Source organism: Neomonachus schauinslandi, chromosome 13, assembly GCF_002201575.2.
Source record: "Neomonachus schauinslandi chromosome 13, ASM220157v2, whole genome shotgun sequence".
Classification (NCBI taxonomy): Eukaryota; Metazoa; Chordata; class Mammalia; order Carnivora; family Phocidae; genus Neomonachus; species Neomonachus schauinslandi.
This window is the reverse complement of record NC_058415.1, coordinates 81,806,642-81,826,997: the sequence shown is the minus strand read 5'-3', so window position 1 is coordinate 81,826,997 and position 20,356 is coordinate 81,806,642. Positions and strand designations below refer to the sequence as shown.

At 36.5% G+C, this 20,356-nt stretch overlaps 1 protein-coding gene and 1 non-coding gene across 5 annotated transcripts in view; both read right to left on the bottom strand.

The window, feature by feature from the left end:
- Nucleotides 1–20,356, bottom strand: part of RABGAP1 (RAB GTPase activating protein 1) — a 155,411-nt gene that overhangs the window by 109,886 nt on the left and 25,169 nt on the right. For all 4 annotated transcript variants that reach the window (XM_021691691.1, XM_021691689.1, XM_021691692.2 and 1 more), the window contains exons 3-4: nucleotides 1,854–2,088; nucleotides 732–936 (exon numbers count right to left, since the gene is read on the bottom strand). In XM_021691691.1, the coding sequence (XP_021547366.1) occupies nucleotides 732–936; nucleotides 1,854–2,088 (440 nt within the window). The remainder of the gene's footprint in view (nucleotides 1–731; nucleotides 937–1,853; nucleotides 2,089–20,356) is intronic.
- On the bottom strand, nucleotides 20,002–20,109 carry LOC123326527. The gene has a single exon (XR_006541150.1). It is a non-coding gene; the product is annotated as a U6 spliceosomal RNA (small nuclear RNA).

The following is a 20,356-nucleotide window of genomic DNA, read 5'->3' as shown; positions in this document are numbered from 1 at the left end:
GGTTTTTGTATGTCTACAGAATTAAAATGTATCAGAACAAAGTATAACTTCAGTTGGGCAATAACTACTAAGAAGGACATAGAAATGAGCACTAAATAAATTTTACGAGAAGTTTCACATTAATAGGGGCACCTGGGTTGCTCAGTCTATTAAGCGTCCGACTCCTGATTTTGGCTCAGGTCATGATCTCAGAGTCCTGGGATCAAGCCCTGCATCAGGCTCCATGCTCAGTGGGGAGTCTACTTGAGGATTCGCTCTCTCTCTTCCTCTGCCCCTCCCCCCACTCGTGTGTGCATGCTCTCTCTAAAATAAATAAATCTTTTAAAAAATGCTGATTCTGATATGTCAATATTATTATTATTGATTCTAATATGTTCTGTTAGATTCAATATGAAACTTCATATTGAACTATTGTGTCAAGCTAGCATCTGTACTGGTGGAACAGGGAAAATATAAATTGTCAGGCATACTTTCAGGTCAACATATTTCAATATGTTATCTCCAAAACATTTAAATTTTAATGTACCACACACAACTAGGGTGGGGAAGAATATAAAAAACTGTTCAAATGAGTGACTAATTTTCATATGGGTCACAATCCTTGAAGACATAAGTGCCAGGTGAATTAAACATTACATGAATGAAATAATTATGTATTTTGTTCACTACCGCTTCTTTCTAAATCTATAGGTCAGAAATCTGATCTGAACATTTCAAGAAACTGGTCTTACCTCACAGTTCCTTCAGATACATTCGGCACTGACAGGGTTACATCTAGTGAAATCTGACACTGGCTTCTTAAGATGGACATCATCCTTAAGGCTTCCACTTCACTCCTGGGAGCATTTACTGAGGCACAGCCTAAATAAGTTAGTTTGCTGAAAACTACACTGTCCTCATCAGCAGCTGGTGTGAAAGGACTTGACCCTTCAGAATCTGAAAGAAATGGTAATGGAGGGTTACTTTCATTTTAGTATTTTGTTGACATGAATACCAAGTAAAAACCTAAAAGTTACACTTAGGTCTACAATTAAGAACTAATGAGATAATATGTCATTGCCCCAGAAGAACTGCCCATTAAAGCCAGAAATTTCACATTAAAACTCTGTCACTAATACCAAAATTTTTAGGGATTGCTTTACTGTCAATCCCAAATCTAAAATGTGATCTGAGGTTAGATTTGATTTACATTTTTGCCTCTTCTCATTTGTTTTGACTTTATAATTTACATTTAGGTCAAAAATACATTTAGTATTTTGCCACTGTGAAAAATCCTATCTCTGTCTTCTTCCTGATCTGTATTGCTTTATTTCTCTCACTCATCATCTTAGCCACTTAACGTTCTCCCAATACCCCTGGTTTCCCTTTCCCAATAAAGCTGCATGGTTTTAACACTCTACTTTTCCCAACGAGCCTTTATAATTCCCCTATTCCTCCTCTTCTGTGGTGCCTTTCGACTCACTTTTAAAAAACCTGCCAACTACTCCCAAAGAGCTATCTATACAGGCCTGCAGCAAATATCTCTTCCCCTAGCATTATTCTTCCACATCTCCAACACTGTACTCAAATTCCTTCTTTCTTGGAAAAATCTTGAAACATTCTGAAATAAGACTTCCTCAATGTCATTTAACTGCTGTTATCTCTTTCTTTGATATCAATGACATACATTTAAAGGGAAATGAGAATGGTACGTATACCTACCCTTCTCACATCCTCCTAAATCTAGAATCTGAACATTCTAGAAAACACAGATAATGGTTTTTGCTTGCTCTGAATCAAACCTGGTACAGGGTAGGCACTCACATATTAAAAACAATAACCTTCAGTTAAGCAAGCAATGCAGCAGTCCTAACCTCCTTGTCCAGGTTTCACTGGCAAGCTCATCTCTGGTTTTTGGAGCCCTACTAATGGCACAGGGTTAATGGTGGACGAAGCTGAGAGTTGGTTAGAAAGAGGTCCATCTCCTTCACCATCCAGTTGTGACCTTTCCACAAGCTCCTTGTCCCCTGGCTGGTCGTCCATTGGAGGATCCATCAGCACATCTGCTAGCTCTTTTTGCAGCTGCTGCTCACTTCCATTCCCTATAATCTAAGGGTCACAAATACATGCAATCAGCAAAGTGAGAAAGAAAGGCCAGGACTAATTCAAATGGGTCCGTATTCTAGAGAAAATCGTCAGCATTTCTTTTGATACAAAGATATCTTCTGAATGTTTTTTAAAAACAGAATAAATCAGGATCTGCAATAAATAAGAGCTGCAGCTGCTCTCTTAATTCTTAGTTTTTCATGGAAAAAGTGTATAGTGAATTTGAGACTACTGCCCAAAAATGTATGCGACAGTGTTCCTGAAACTTTTCTACAGTGGCCTCAACTAACAATTAAAATATCTGTAATCTTACTTGTCTGGTGAGAAATAATATGTTAAGAGGAGTATCTTTAGGGGCTTCTCTAATCTTTAAGAAACAGGGAAAATGTGTTTGCTTGCAAAAGTTATCATAGAAACAGACTGATTAGGTAATAAATTTTCACACGTATTTTACCACTCCTACTATAAGTCAGTCTCTTGTAATTCTAAGGGAGACTCCTCTGCTATGAACAGTTTCTTAAAGTTCTGAGGCACCTGAATAAGGCTGGTATGTATAAAATGGCCTGAGGAGAAGCATTCCATTTCAATAATGTCAAGTGTTTTTCTAGAGTCATGATGGTTTATTATTAGTTGCTCAATAAGGAAGTAAACAAGTGCAAAATCAAGTGAAGACTGACCAATGCTAAGGAAAACCACAAGTTTCAAAACCCAGTATTGTCACTAAATGCTTATTCAAGAAACACTAAAAAAAATTTAACAAAACAATTTAGAAAAAGTCATGATCAAGAAAGGGGGCTGATTTAGGAGGCTTTCTGAAGACTAAAACCTGACAAAAAGTTAAAACGGGTGGGGCTAGGAGATTGTTAAAGAGAATGAGGTCTTTCTGGTCAAAAACACATAGACGTTAGAAGCAAAATTCCAATAATAACAGACATACCTCTGGACTACAAAAGAACTCAGTTCAAACATTTTTTTATAACTCTATAAGCTTCAAGTTCCTTTGGCTGTAAATTATAATTGAGAAACAGTCTCAAGTCTTTTTTTGCTGACATTTTCCCAGCGAAATCTAACATGTCAGCTACTCTTGCCTTGGAAATAAGGGCCACACAGGTGTTCAGCCTTGTGGCTTCAGTGACAATGTCTATTTCCCTGAACTTCATTTTATGTTTACAGTTACTGCTAATGGAACAAGTGGGTCAAGTAATTTTAATTGTTTGTTATGCCTGATCCTACACATCCATGAATGAAAATTTCTTCTTTCAGAAGTTCTACTTTCAGAAGTTTTTTAAGCCATCTAAAAAACAAACCACAGCTTAGTTCTAATTACCCTTCATTCTTTCAGAACTTGAGAGCAATTACTCCATCACCTGCAGTAAACAAAAGATAGTCTAATTGAACCTAAACTGTTTTCCAAGGGGAAAAAGAACGTAAGTAGGATAGTTAGAGCTTCCTGAACACAAATGGAAAAAAGATATTAGACTCCATGTTTGTGCAATTAGTAATTTTAACTGGGGAGACTATCACCAAAAGAGCAAACTAAATCAAAGAGAAGACAATATATTTTACATGTTACAAAGTACTGTTTTGTTCTTTGGTTTATAGGGTAATTAAGCTCAAGTTTTCTGTTGGGTAGGCTGCCTACATTTTCATATATTCATCAATAAAAATACACCTAAGCCTGAAAGAAAACATGTTTATAAGCTTGTATTTTGTGTTTACACATGTTTATCTTGCATTCTTCTTTCGTTTATAAAGTCTATAAACATCAGAGCTGCCTTCTATTTCCTCAACTCTTCCTTAAAGACTAGGAAAAAGAAATGTATACACACAAATATGCTGATTTTTAAAAGCTGTTTAAAGACAGCAATGCAACATATGCTTTGGATGATTAGGGTCAATACAGTACTCAACAATTATGTTAGATTTGTGAACCTTCAATCTAATTTCAAAATTATTGTCTGTGACATTATAATATACATACTTAAACCAGTTAAGTTTTTTTTGTTTTTGTTTTATTTAAAAATATTTCTTTTATTAAGTAATCTCTGTGCCCAACATGGGGCTTGAACTCACGACCCTGATATCAAGAACTGCATGCTTGATTGACTTAGCTAGCCAGGCACCCTGTTTGTTTTTTAAAGATCTTATTTATTTATTTGAGAGAGAGAGAGTGAGAGAGAGATCATGAGCAGGGGGTAAATGGAGAGGGAGAAGCAGACTCCCCACTGAATACGGAGCCTAATGTGGGACTCAATCCCTGGACCCTGGGATCATGGCCTGAGCCGATGGTAGACATTTAACCAACTGAGCCACCCAGGCGCTCATCTGTTGTTCTCTTTTTAAAGACAGTTTTCCCTAGGCTTATCTAGGAAACATTCAGCAATGCCTTTCAGGGTTCTCAAACTTTGGCATGCATCAGAATCACCTGGAGAACTTTTAAGACGCAAACTGATGGGCCCCAACTGAATTCCAATTCAGTAAGTCTGGGTGGACCTGATAATCTGCATTCTTAAAAAGTTTCCAGGAGATGGTGATACTCCTAGTCTGGGGACCATGCTCTAAGAACTAACTTTAGGTTAATGGGTTTCTTTTTTTTTAATGTTCATGGCAGCTTTATTCCAGGTATTGATCTTGGGGAATGGATACACGGACTGTGGTATATTTAACAAATGGAGTGTTGCTCAACAACAAAAAGGAACAAATTCGTGACACAAGCAACACCATGGGTGAATCTCTAAAACATGCTGCGTGAGAGAAGCCTTGCGTAATGCAGCATGCACCATATGGTTCCAACTCTATGAAGTTCTAGAACAGGCAAAACTAATCCATGGTAGAAAAAATCATAGTAGTAGCTGTCTCTGCAGTTGGGTAAGAGGGCAGATTGAGAAGGAGCATGAGACATTTTGGGATAAGAGTAATGTCATTTTGATCGGAGTCTCCATTAAACAATTGTGCACGTTTGTCAAAACTTGGAGAATGTTTGCCTAAAATGTGCATATATCATTGTGCGTACCTAAAAAAATAGCTGTAAATAAAATGAAACTCTATTTAATGAAATGCATGTTGAAGTATTTAGGGGGAAGTGTTCTTAGCCATGACTACACAGCATAATAACAAATATTACCAGGAAGCATGTTAAAATTCAAATATGTGCTCCTCCCTCTGTCCCCTCATGTCCCAACCTAACAAGTAAATCAGTCTCAGAGGTAGAGCCTGGGCATAGGCATTTTGAAGAACCTCCACAGGTGATTTACAAAATAGTTGGCAGGCCAGATTAGGCCAGGAGACTGTAGTTTATTGACTCCTGGTATTGATGAATACTTAAACAAACCAACAACTACTTACCGCTATACTTCGTGTTGTAACAGAAAATAAACCCACTATTAGCAGGGTTTTCTGTTCCCTGATGCCAACAGCTTTCTTAACAGATAACACAATCAACTCTAAAATAACACACTGCAATATTAGTCAAAGGGTGGACAAACAGATCAATGGAACAAAACAGAATCCAGAAATAGACTGACACATATATGGCCAATTGGTTTCAATAAAGTTGAGAAGATAATTTAATGGAGAAAGAGAATAAAAGAAATGGGACTGGAACAATTAACTTGACATCCGTACCTATGCAAAAACATGAAGCTCAGCCAATACTTCACATCACATACTTTTGTATGTTAATGCAAAATGGATCACAGGTCTAAATGTAAATCCTGAAGCTATAAAACTTACAGAACAAAGGAGAAAATCTATGAAAATCCTGGAACACAGATTTTTAGTGACACAAAAAGTAGCATAAAAGAAAAAAAAATGATGGGGCGCCTGGGTGGCACAGCCCGTTAAGCATCCGACTCCTGGTTCTGATTCAGGTCATGATCTCAGGGTCGTGAGACTGAGCCCCTGCTTCAGGCTCTGCACTCAGCATGGAGTCTGCTTGAGACTCTCTCTCCCTCTCCCCCGGCCCCTTTCCCCTACGCTCTTGCTCTCTCTCTAAAATAAAAATAAATTTTTTAAAAAAATGATAAAATGTGCTTTATCAAAACTAGAAACTTCTGCTCAAAAGACACTTCAGAGAATGAAAACATAAGCCACAGACTTGGAGAATATGTATCTGATGAAGGATTTATATCCAGAATGTCTTATAACTCAATAAGGAAACAAGCAACCCAATTTAAAAAATGGGCATTTCACCAAAGGTATGGTTAACTAATAAGCATGTGAGAGAAACTCAATTCATTAGCCATCAGAGAAACTGAAACCGCCCTAGGATGATATACCTATAAGACTGGCTAAAATTAAAATCAAAACAGTGCTAACAATACCAAGGATTGGCAAAGACACATCATAACTGAAAAACTCTCACACATTGCTGGTGGGAATGCAAAACAGTAGACTCACTTCAGCTGTTTTTTTGTAAATTTTATAGTTAAATATATACTTACCATATGAGTCAGTCCTAGGTATTTACCCAAGAAAATTAAAACATACGTCCTGTCTGTGAATGTTTATAGCAGTATTATTCATGATCACCAAAACTGAATATAAATGTTTATCAACTGCTTAGTGGATAAACAAACTTCCATATATCTATACAATGGAATACTACTCAGCAATAAAAAGGAATGATTAATACATGCAATAGCATAGATTATTCCAAGTAAAATAAGCCAGACATAAAAGGCTACACCATACTGTAAGATTACATTTATATGGCATTCTGGAAAAGCACAACTTCAGGGACAGAAATCAGATCATTGGTTGCCAGGGGCTGGGAAAGAGATAAGAGGATTGACGAAAAAGAAGCACAAAGGAACTTTCTGGAGTGATAAAAATATTCTGCATCTTAATTGTGGTGATGGTGGTTATTATGTAAGAGTTTGCACTCACTAAAGCTTATAGGACTATACACCTAAAACGGCTGCATGTTACTGTGTGTAAATTTTACCTCAATAAACTTAAAATCGGGGATATTCATGGTGGCGAAGGCTACGCATATGTGAAAGGAGCAGGGGTTAAATGAGAAATCTCTGTACCTTCTTCTCAATTTTGCTATGAACCTAAAACTGCTCTAAAAAATAAAGCCTATTTTTTTAAAAATAGAAAAAAAAAACATGGTTCCTATGAAAGATGCAATTTGAGAACACACTTCATTTTTTCATCCGTGGTTTTGTTTTTGATAATAACCTCATTTTACAGACTCTCCTGGGCCCACCTCATCTGCTGCCAAGATACACAAACAATCCCTAATATGTATCTACAACCCCTTCCTCAACTGTCTACTGGAGAGAAATCTTCAGCCAGATACCCCAGACTTAGAGTGTCCAACTTAAATCACTGTCTGATCCTCGTCCTGTATCCTTTTTATTTTTTTTAATGAAGCTCTATGCCCAATGTGGGGCTCGAACACACGACCCCAAGATCATGCTGTACCGACTGAGCCAGCCTGGTGCCACCTCTGCTTTTTTTTTAATTAGTGAATTACACTACTATCCACTTAGTGGGCCAATGAAAGAGCAAAATCACCCTTCATCCCTCTCATTCCCACATTACTCATAAATCCTACTGATCCTTGCTCAATTGTGCATTTTTTTCCTTCCTCTCTCTGCATAGGTAATACCACAGGACAGCTTATGTTCATTTTACATAAGCCTTCTAGAAAGATGGGGAGTTTCCAAGTCCTCTCTCTCTTCCTTATGACCTATCTTTCACACAGCCACTGAAATTACAGTTGCAAATCTTAGTTCTGGTCAAGCACTGTCTTATTTTTAAACCCTCCCACGTTTCCTCAATTCCCTTAAGATAAAGCCCAAATTTGGGCGCCTGGGTGGCTCAGTTGGTTAAGCGACTGCCTTCGGCTCAGGTCATGATCCTGGAGTCCCCGGAGCGAGTCCCGCATCGGGCTCCCTGCTTGGCAGGGAGTCTGCTTCTCCCTCTGACCCTCCCCCCTCTCATGTGTTCTCTCTCTCTCATTCTCTCTGTCTCAAATAAATAAATAAAATCTTTAAAAAAAAAAAAAGATAAAGCCCAAATTTGTAACTATATTCTATGAGTTCTTCACAACTCTGCCCAATTTATGTTTCCATCTCTTACCAATGACATAAAATTACTCAACTTCCCCAGGACATACCATAAACTTGCAAGCATCTAGACTTTGTACAGACTGTTCCCTTCCCTAGAAAGTAATCCTTTCCTTCTTCTTTCCGTTAAGACCAAGCTTAAATTCTGTTACCTCCTCTGGGACATCTTAATCCTGCGATATGGGGTTTAATTACTCCTTCGTTAGGAGTGTTACCATCATATAAGCATACACGTTTTAGCGAACCAGAACTTGCACCAGACCGGGCATTATTAGATGGCAGAGATTGCTTCTTAAGTTATCTTTATATTATTCCCAAAGTTTTGGATACACTTACTGCACAATATCCCTACAATACATATTTAATGAATTGAATTTTATAAATGCAAAGAATAGAAACCAAAGTAGTATTTTGACATTGGATATCCTACAGATTTTGGTTTGGTTATAAAAAATGAAATCTGAATGCTTTGTTTTAGCGTTGTTCACTTACACACAAACAAAAACAAATACCATCATTTCCTATTATTCTGAGAGTCATTAAAGGTTTAACATTTATAATAAGAACACTGGGCAAGACCAATTAGCATGCTGCAAAACAATTTTATTTTGAAGTCCAACAAAGACTTCTAACTTAATTTAGCAGAAATATAAAAATAAAAAAAGCAAAGCAGATATGTACGGATAATACAACAAGGGCCATATTTAGATTTGTGTCCATCTCCATGTAAACTAAAGTAAGAGAAGGAGGGGAGAGTACTTGAAGAAACAGTCCCAAATTGAGAGAAAAAAACAGTAAATTAAAGTAGCCAATTTAGCAGCTATTGTAAACACTAACATAAATATTTGCAAGGACAGAGACTGCATGATGAATGATTTATTCATAATTCTGCTTACAAAGCAGGGTGGTAGTAAAAACTGGGGATAAGAGCTGGCTTGTGGCACATCTCCAGGGGGCACCATTCACATACAGACCATGTGAACAGCAACCCCTTAGGGTTGGGTGTACGGAGTATAGCCTGTGGAGCTGTACTTAGTTGTCCTACTTGAGCTCCACAGTAAGACAGAGCTGAGTTTGGGACATGGCTCTGACACTAACTCTGTTGGCTCTGGGCTAATTAAATTAACCTCTGGGAGCCACAACTGCCTCATCTCTAAAATGAAGGTGTTAATGTCTATCTCACAGGACTGTCATGTCATTAGGGTTCAAGGACACAATAATAATATGATTACAGGACAATTACTGTTTATAATTCAGGCACCATATGTAATTTTAACAGGAATTACCTCATTTCTCACATCACAGTACCTGCCAATTAGTAAGCATCCAACAGTATCTCCTTACCCCACTTTCAGCTATTTAAAAAAAAAAAAAAGATTTTATTTTTAAGTTAATTTCTACACCCAGCCCCTACACATGGGGCTCGAACTTACAACCTTGAGATTGAGTCACATGCTCCACCAACTGAGCCAGTGAGGTGCCCCCCACTTTCAGCTATTTCTAAATAAACTCGGACCCACCTACTGGAGCTGAGGTTTGAAAAAAGCAAATAACTTAAAAAAAAAAAAGTATTTGTTCTACTTTCCATTATCCAGAGAAAACTAAGAACACACCTACTATTTACGTGACAGACCCATTACTGGAATAACATCTGTCCTTTCTAAATATATCAAATAAAAGTAATAATTTATATGGTAGAAGTGGCTACAGGTCTATTTCCTTGAGAGCAAAACTGCATTTATAGAAGCAAGGGACAAAATGTTTCAAAGGCAACAGCCAGAGTCATTTCCTGGTGTTAATTTTCTACTCCTAACTTTATAGCCCCTGTTTCCTGTCACTGCAACAATACCAGCCAGGTCCCACTTGATTTGACAGTTATACAAAGCTACTTTAGGCAGTTTGGGATCTTTTTACAGTAGAGATTTTGTCTTCAAGAAAGCATGCTTAGGAAAAAGCAGTGTGCACTTGAAAAAATAATAGACAATCAGAAAATTAAAGACAAATTTTGATGACCTACAGTTCCAACTACTTGTGTCAGACCGTAATGAAAATATAAATGACAATGGTTCAGACAGTAATTTTACTCAGCTTCAGTGTAAAAACTAAGGCATTCTGAAACAAGTATATAAAGCTCAGTTTTACCAGAAAGCAATGCACAAAATAACCAGAAGTCCCATTTGGATCCTGGAAAAGTATCCTTACTAATCTCAAATCTACTCACATACTTGGTTCTGTGATCTTTGATAAATCACTAAATTACTTTGTGCCTCATTTATAAACTGCAGCTGTTCTGACTATCCATCTCTTTATCTTACTGTATGAAGGAATGACCAGAGAAACTACCTAAATTACCATTAGGAATTATTAACATTAATTTAAAAAGGGGAAGGAGAAGGAACAGCACCTTGTGAATTCATCCTAAAAAGTCAAATGAAGACAGAGCCCAAGTATTTGTGACTGTGTTGCAAAGTAATGGGATTATGACTGGGTTTTACTTTTCTTATTGTCTGAATTTTCTGTATCAAGCACACATTATTTTTATAACTTCAGAAAACAAATAACAAAAAGGCTATTTGGGAGAAAAAGAAAACAAGTACATTCAATTCTACTATATGCAATGCTCCTGACCCTAGGCCCTTTACAATTCTCTTGATCTTTCTACACATTACAGACTCACTTCTTTGAGTAGTTCTTAATCATTCTTTAAGGTTTTGCTAAATTGTTACCTATGCTTTGCTCTTCTAGGCAACAGTTAGATTGTCATATAATTCTGTTCATATCTATACTCTAGCACTTGATGAATTTTATCATGATGACATGGTTACTTATGTGTCTCCCCGCCACCACCCTGATCCCCTTAATTAAACTGTGTGTTCATGGTTCAGTTACTTTGCTGCATAAAAGATCTGCATTAGAGGACAAGATCACCTGATACTAAAAACAAGTAATATCAGCTATTTCTAAATAAACTCGGACCCACCTACTGGAGCTGAGGTTTGAAAAAAGCAAATAATAACTTAAAAAAAAAAGTATTTGTTCTACTTTCCATTATCCAGAGAAAACTAAGAACACACCTACTATTTATGTGACAGACCCATTACTGGAATAACATCTGTCCTTTCTAAATATATCAAATAAAAGTAATAATTTATATGGTAGAAGTGGCTACAGGTCTATTTCCTTGAGAGCAAAACTGCATTTATAGAAGCAACTGAGTCAGAAGATTAGTTTAGGCAATTCTAAGTGAGAAGCAGTGACTTCTTTTTAAAGATTTATTTATTTATTTATTTATTTGAGAGAGAGAGAATGAGAGAGAGCACATGAGAGTGGGGAGGGTCAGAGGGAGAAGCAGACTCCCTGCCGAGCAGGGAGCCCGATGTGGGACTCGATCCCGGGACTCCAGGATCATGACCTGAGCCGAAGGCAGTCGCTTAACCAACTGAGCCACCCAGGCGCCCCCAAGAAGCAGTGACTTCTATATCAGCTATTTTAGTACGGTTTGGCAACTTCTTTCCAACTAAAATAATGTCCATTGGATTTTTCAAGAAGAAAAAGATTAAAAAAAAAAATTTTAAATCCTCTAATTGAACTTTCCAGCAAAGAAGTACTAGCTCATCAATGCACCTCCAACCAACATTTATAGAGTATCTTTGGTTAAGAACTAAGGGTGTAAGATTCCTACACCAGAGGAGTCAGGTAAAGAAAATACAACATGTTCTGAATTTACGAAAAGTTCTCCGATTTTGATGTGAGTTGTCAAACCATTTCATGAAGAAAAATACCTGTGTTTTTTTATAACTACACCATCACATAAAGCCTTTCTATAAAGGGCTTAACTAAAGCATTGTCTTTAGTTGCCAAGAAGGCTTCTCAGACTCATCCCCCAAGCTGAGACAGGTTTCCATCCTCTCTGTTCTATAGCACCCTTTGTTAATCTCTACTGTAGCATATATCTATTAAGGTTGAAAATTAAATATAACCACAATATCTCTACAGCTCCTCCATCAAGAGGTATAGTCTATTTCCCTAAACCCAAGAATCTGGACTGGCCCTGTGACTTGCTTTGACCAATAAAATGTGACAGAAGTGACACCCTGTAATTTCTAAGCCTTAGCCTTAAAAGATGCATTACAGCTTCCACATCTGCCCTAGGACCACCATGCTGCTATGAAGAAGTCCAAGATTAAAGACCACACGAAAAGAAAGATTCAGCCATCCCAATCCCAATTGAGCCCAGTCACCAGTCAATGTACCAGATCAGTGAAGTTACATGAACCAAAACAAGACCAGCAAAACTACCCACTCAATGGACAAAATTATGAGAATAAATTGTTTCAAGCCACTCAATTCTGAGGTAATTTTTTACAAAGCAAAGATTAGTACACGCTACTGCAACAAGAATCCTAACAACTATCACCTACCCTAAGCTATAAGCATCTTGAAGATAGGAACCATGTCCAATTCATCTCTGTTTTCATTCAGCCTTTTAAGAGCTTCTCTTTGTGATGTTTGCCAGTTTCACTGTCATCCTGATTGGGACTCACACTGTTCCTTGAAGCGGAGGATTTCTGTCTTATCACTTCTGGAACATATTCAGCTATTATCTCAAGTAACTCCTTCTCTCCCATTCTAGTCTATTTTCCAAGTAACCTCTGCAGATTCATTTGGCAGGTATTTGATTTTCTCTTCAGCCATGTCTAATCTACTATTTAACACATCAGTTGCACCTTTAACTTCACTAGCTCTAATTTTCACTAAGTTTGCTTGGCCTTTTAAAATTTTTTGATAATTTTGTTCATTTCTAATATTTTCAAATTTTTCTTCAAATCTTCAATCATTTCAATATTTATCTTAAAGTTATAGCTAATAATTCAAATGCCCGAGTTTTGGTGAGATTTGATCCTGCTGTGGTTTACCTGTTCTTTGCTCTTTGTAAATTTTGGATTATCTGATATTCTTTATCAGGGTAATCTGTGGTAATACCATGCAGCCTGGGTGGCAGGCATGTCCCTCCAGAGTAGTTCTGCAACTGACTCTGTCAGGTGCCCTAAAAGTATTACCAACCCAGGAATATTCAGGTAGTGTAAATTCAAACCCCAAATACCCGAAGGCAAGCCTATGGGTACAAATTCTCAACAAGATTCCCCTCTAAACCTATGTCCATGCTAGGAAGACTTAAGCTAAACATACTGAAGGTTCTAGAGGGGAGGGGGGTGGGGGATGGGTTAGCCTGGTGATGGGTATTAAAGAGGGCATGTACTGAATGAAGCACTGGGTGTTATACGCAAACAATGAAATCATGGAACACTACATCAAAAACTAACGATGCAATGTATGGTGACTAACATAATATAATAAAATTTAAAAAAGAAAAAAAGACTTAAGCTAAGTTTCCTTATTTTCTTCCTGTGATTTTAAGTTATTTTTTTCCAAGTCTATCCTTTCAATTAGGATGCATCATCCCCTGAAGGTGCTATATAAGGAAATCTCAGTTCCAACATCCCTCTCTGTAAAGCCCAAAGCCTTATCTCTTACCCAATTTATCTATCAAAACCCATACCTACTGGTCATAAAGAATAGCATTCCCCCAGTACAGCCCCAGTGTCGGCTTTTACATATAGTTTTGGCTTTCAGTGTCCCTCTTTGCTTTTGCTCCTTTGGGATTTATTTTCTTAAGAATAGAGCTATGAAAGGGTGTCTGTTATATTTCGTTCAGCTCTCCTAAATATTTTGTATTGGGACATTTTTGGGTTTTCTAGGTCATCATATTTCCAAAAATGGGAGTTGTCAGCCTCAGTACTGAAAAACAGCATTTGGTAGATTACTAGCTGTCAACTGAATATTCAACAAAACACTCAATTAGGACTTCTGGCATGGAAGAATGACAGGCTTTTAAATGTATTTCCTAAATCCAATGCAATTTTAAAATCTAGTAGTGGCTGCTAAAACAAAGTTTCAAAAAGATGAGTGAGCATCACTGAGCAACATGTTGCAATAATCCTATCATACTTTACTTTGATCTCATAGACTGAACAATAATTGTATTACTTTCTTCACTTACCAGTTCTACATGCAATAAGCCAATATACTGTAGAGATGTACTGAAAACACATAGAGGAAACATTTTAAATTTGTAGAGCATATTGCTCAATTTCTTTTCAGTAAACAAGATAGATGACAGAGCAAGAATAAAAGTTCTCTGGAGGAGCCCTGAGGGTCCTTCCCATTTACCATAAATGACTCATCAAATTAGAAACAGGAAGAGTAAGTCAAACAGTACTTCAAAAATTAACAAGAAAATTTTCAAGTGAAAGAAACCCAAAAAGAGAGAAGACTGATCTATTTGGCATGTGTACTTGTTCATGCTGTCTTCCTTCCTATTATAGAAACTGTTCCTAGGCTAACCCCTCCACTCATGCAACAGGAAACCTCTCTCCCTAATCAAAGACTTGGCCCTTCTCTGGTACTAGTAATGTCCCCCCTCTTTACTGAATAACTCGCATCGGTGCATTTGTATCATAAAATCTCTCACTGGAATCCCTATTCCTCTTCACCTACCATGCAATATTTTTTTTTTTTTAGCAAAAATCCTTAAAACAGTTGTTATACTATCACTTCTTCCTCACCTACCATTTACTACAAAACCCACACGAATGTTGCTAATGATTTCATCTCTCTCCTGAAAACAAAAAAGCAAGCAAAAACAAAAACAAAAACATCCTTCTTAAGGATCACCCAGGTCTCTCCTGTCTTTTTTCAGTCACCATCGAAAGCAACCTCTCAGCAGAATCTAACATACCTGGTTTTTCCCGCTCTCTTGAAACACTTTCTTCATCTCTCTTCCAAGGCATTCCAATCTCCTAGTTTTCTTTATATCTCACTACTTATATCTTCTCAGTCTTCTCTGCTGGTTTCTCTTCATCTCCATCTCTCAATGTTGAAGTACTCCAAGAATCAGTTCTTCACTCAACTCTTCAGTTTCTATGCTCACTCTGTGGGTGATCTCATCTAATCCCATAGCTTTAAATACCATCTATATACTGTTGATGCCAGCCACAGTTGCTCCAGAAGATCAATCTCATACAATCAACTACTTGACATCAAGAAATGGATATGTAACAGTCATCTCAAATTTAGTATGTTCAACTTCTGATCCCTCTAACCCAATCCTGGTCCTAGCTCTTTCCATTTTAATAAATGGCACTACTATATACCTAACAGCTCAGGCCAAAAACTAGGAATCATCATTTATTTCTCTCTTTGTCTCAAATCCCACATATAAATTGCCCACCCTATCAGTTCTACCTTGAAAATATATCCTGAATCAGACCACGTTCATCTTCTAATCTTAAGCCCATGTTATCTCTCCCTTTAATAACTAAAACAGCCTTCCATCTGCTCTTCTTGCTATCAGGCTTGCCTCTTTATTGCCCATTCTCCATGGAGTAGGCCAGATATAACTCATGGTTTTTTTTTTTTTTTTTTAAGATTTTATTTATTTATTTGCGAGAGAGAGAATGAGAGACAGAGAGCACGAGAGGGAGGAGGGTCAGAGGGAGAAGCAGACTCCCCGCTGAGCAGGGAGCCCGATGCGGGACTCGATCCAGGGACTCCAGGATCATGACCTGAGCCGAAGGCAGTCGCTTAACCGACTGAGCCACCCAGGCGCCCTAACTCATGGTTTTGAGTATATTCACAGATATGTGCAACCAACATCAAAGTCAATTTAAAATATTTTCATCACCTCAAAAAAAAAAACACCAAACACCACCGTATCCTGTTAGGTATCAACTCTCCTTTCCCCTAATAACTCCAGACCTAAATAAGCAACAACTAATCAACCCTCTGCCTCTAAAGATTTGACTATTCTAGACATTTCATATTAATAGAGCCATGTAATTTTTGGACTATTGTGACTTACCTGTTATTTAACATGTCTTTGAGGATCATCTATGTTGTAGCATGTATCAGTACTTCACTCCTTTTTATGACCAAATAATATTCCATTGTATACCACATTTACCCATTTAGTAGTTCAACATTTAGGTTGTTTAGCCTTTATTCTCTGGGTTGTCTTTCTTCCTTTGTTTCTTATGCTTTTGGTGTGGATTTCGAAGAATCCACTGCCAAATGTGAAGTTATGAAAATTTACCCCTATGTTTCTTCTAAGAGCTTTACACTTCTAGCTCTTACACTGAAGGCTGTAATGATTTTAAGCTAATTTTTGTATATGGTGTGAGGTAAGGGTACAACTTCATTCTTTTGAATGTGACTATCCAGTTGTCCCAGCACAATTTGTTGAAAAACAAAACAAAAAACCATTCCCAATTGAATGGCATTAGTAAACCTTGTCTAAATCAGCTGACCACAAAAATATGGTTCTATTTCTCAATCCTCAAATGTATTCCAGTGATTTATATACCTATCTTTATGTCAGTACTACACTGTCTTGATTACCACTGCTTCATACTAAGTTTTGAAATTACAAAGTTTGAGTCCTCCAACTGTGTTCATTTTCAAAATTATTTTGGCCTACCCAAGGCCCCTTGCAATCCAAAATGAATTTTACAATCGGCATGTAAACATCTACAAAGATGTTACCTAGGATTCTGATAGATTGCACTGAATGTGTAGATCAGTTTGAGTAATGCCACCTTAACAGTAAGTCTTCTGATGCATGAACAGTGGATGAATTTCCATTTATTGAGATCTTCTTTAATGTCTTTCAACAATGTTTTACAGATTTCAAAGTATAAGATTTGCACTTTCGTTTAACTTAGCACTATTTCATTTCTTCTTTCTTTTTTTTAAGTAGACTCCACGCCCAGTGTGGAGCCCAATTTGGGGCTTCAACACGTGACCCTGAGATCAAAACCTGAGCTGAGATCAAGAGTTGGACACCTATCCAACTGAACCACCCAGGTGCCCCTATTTCATTCTTTTTCATGCTATCATAAATTGTTTTTTCATTGTTACTTTAAAATTGTTCATTGCAAGCATATAGAAAATTGATTTTTTTGTATATTGATCTTATATCCTGCAATCCTGCTGAACTTATTTGTTTTAATAATTTTTTTACATTTCACAGGGTTTTCCATATATAAATTCATGTCAACTGCAAACAGATAGTTTTTACTTCCTTCTTTCCAACCTGGATATTATATTTTTGCATGCCTAACTGCCCTGGTGGTACAATGTTGGGACAGAGGTTTCAAGTGCAGACATCAGGTCTTGAATCTGAACTTAGGGGGAAAGAATCTACTCTTTCACCAGCAAGAATGATTTTCACTGTGAGTTTTTCATAGATGCTGTTAATCAGGTTGAGAAGTTCCATTCATAGTTGATTTGTTTTCTACTTCTTCATTTTCCTAAAAAGGTGTTGGGTTTCACCATTTTTCCTGTGCCTACTGAAAATGATCATGTGGTTTTGTTTTTGGTTCCACTGATATGTTGTATTACATTCACAGATTTTCAGTTGTTAAACAAAACTTACATTCTTGGGATAAATCCCACTTGATCATGGTATGTAATCCTTTTCATATACTGAATTAAGTATGCTGGTATTTTGTTGAGGACTTCCGTGTCCATATTTAAGAGATACTGACATGTAGTTTTCTTGTGATGTCTCTAATTTTGGCATTGGCACAGCATCATCCTTATAGATTTAGTGATAAAATAGTCTCTCCTTTTCTATTTTTTGGGAGAGTTTGTGAGGAACTGGTATTCTGATTTAAGCATCTGGTAGAATTCAGGAATAAAGCCATCTAGGCCTGAGCTTTCTTTGTGGGTACATTTTTTATTACTAACTCAACTTCTTGTCATAGGCCTAGTCACACTAAATCTCATTAGTATTTTTCTAGAAATGTATCCATTTCAATAAATTCTCTAATTTTTTGGCATATTACTATTCCTAATAAATCTTTATAATCCTATTTAATGTAAATTTGGCAGTAACGTCCCCTCTTTCAGTTCTAATTCTAGTAATCTCTCTCTTTTTTCTTGGTCAAACTAAAGTGATGCCAATTTTGTTGATCTTTTCAAAGAACCAGGTTCTTGTTTTATTAAGTTTTCTCTATTACTTTTCTATTCTGTTTCACTGATTTCTGCTCTGATCTTTTATTTCCTACTTTGGCCTGTTTTACATTTAGTTTGCTCTTCTTTTTCCAATGTCTTAAGGTGAAAGATGAGGTTACTGATTTGAGATTTTCCTTCTTTCATAATATAGTAATTTACAGGTAGAAATTTTCCCATACACATTTAAGCTCTATCCCATACTGTCTGCATGACAGATCTTTTCCCATCTTTTTATTTTAAATGTTTGTATCTGAATTTAATGTGTGTCTCCTGCCAAGGGCATACAGCTAGATATTTTTTTATTGACTGCTGACAGTTTTTTATTATATTGCTTAATCCATTGTGTTATTGATACAGTTCAATTTAGGTGTGCCATTTTGCTTTTTATTTTTTATGCAACTATTTTATATGTTTACCATTCCTTTATTCCTTTACTGCTTTTTTAGTATTTCGTGAATATTTTCTAATACAGCATTGACATTTCTTTAATAATATAGATATATAGATATATACACACACATACCACCTTAGTGGTTGCTGTAGATCTTGCCATGCGTATCTTAATTTATTAGAATCACTTTCTAATTTATACTACCTTAATTCTAAGTAAGATACAAAAAATTATTCAAATATAGCAGTATTCCCCCCATGGTATTATTATACGTATTGTATCTACATTACAAATCAACACATTTTTATAATTGTTACTTAATTCTGTGTTTTTAAAAAAGATGAGAAAACAAACATATTTAGTTATATTAATTTTATCAATCCTGGTTCTCTTCATTGGCTCTTGTAGTTTTGAATTACCATATTAAGTCATTTACTAAGCTGTAATACAGCTCTGCTCTGACCTACCTTGTTTTTCTATGATTGGCAAATAGATTGTATTTCTGTATGTTATAGGTACAATATATACATATTGTATATATAATGCAAAAGAGGAAAAATGTATTCATACTGTCTTTATTATTAACAGTTACCCTTACTGGTGCTATGGATTAAAATTATTGTTTGGGGTCACTTGCTTTTGGCCAGAAGAACTTCTTTTAGTATTTCCTGTAAGGTGGTTCTGATAGTAGTAAATTCTGGTTTTGTTTATTTCAGAATGTTTTTATTTCATCTTCAGTTTTGACTAACAGTTTTGCTAGGATTCTTGGTTGACAGTTTTTTCTTTGAGCACTTTGAATGTCATCCTATTGGCTTCAAGCTTCCACTATTTCTGCTGAGAAGTCAGCTGTAAATCTTACTGAGTTCCCCTTGTAGGAAATGAATCATTTTTCTTTTGTTTGAAGATTTCCCTCGTCTTTGGTTTTCAACATTTTACTAAGATATGCCTTTTTGTGGATCTTTCTGAGTTTATCTTAGAGTATGGTGAGCTTCTTAGGTGTATTGTTTTTCAATAAATAAATGTGGGACTTTTCAGACATTATTTCTTCAAATATTTTTTCTGCTCATTTTTTCCCCTCTCCTTCTGAAATATATATGAGTATGTTATTACAACTAATAACATCTCATCTCTCTCTGAGGCTTTGTTCATTGTTTTTTCTTTCTGTTCTTTGGATATTTTACTGATCTTCAAGTTTATTAATTCCTTCTTTTAGGAGTGTCTGGCTGGCTCAGTCCATAGAGCATGTGACTCTTGATCATAGGGTGGTGATTTCAAGCCCCATGTTAGGTGTGGAGCCTACTTAATAAAAAAGTAAAAATAATAAACATTGTTTAATTCTTTCTTTAAAAAAACATTTGTTTTTTTGTACATTTGATGTTTAATGTACATTTGATGTACATTATATGTCATCTTTGCACAGGGGCCATGCTAATCTTCTCTGTATTGTTCCAATTTTAGTATGTGTACTGCCAAAGCAAGCACATGTACATTCAAATGCACATAATGTAAGTGTGCACTCTGGTGAATTTTGGCATATGTATACACCACAACCACATACGTATACACCACATATCCATAATGCCCCAAACTCCTTGTGCCCCTCTGTACTCCCATTCTTCCCCATCCCAACAACACACCCCCAAGCAACCACTGAACTGCTTTCTGTGATGACAGGTTTTGCATCTTCTAGAATTATATATAAATAGAATGTGCAATACGAGATTTTTTG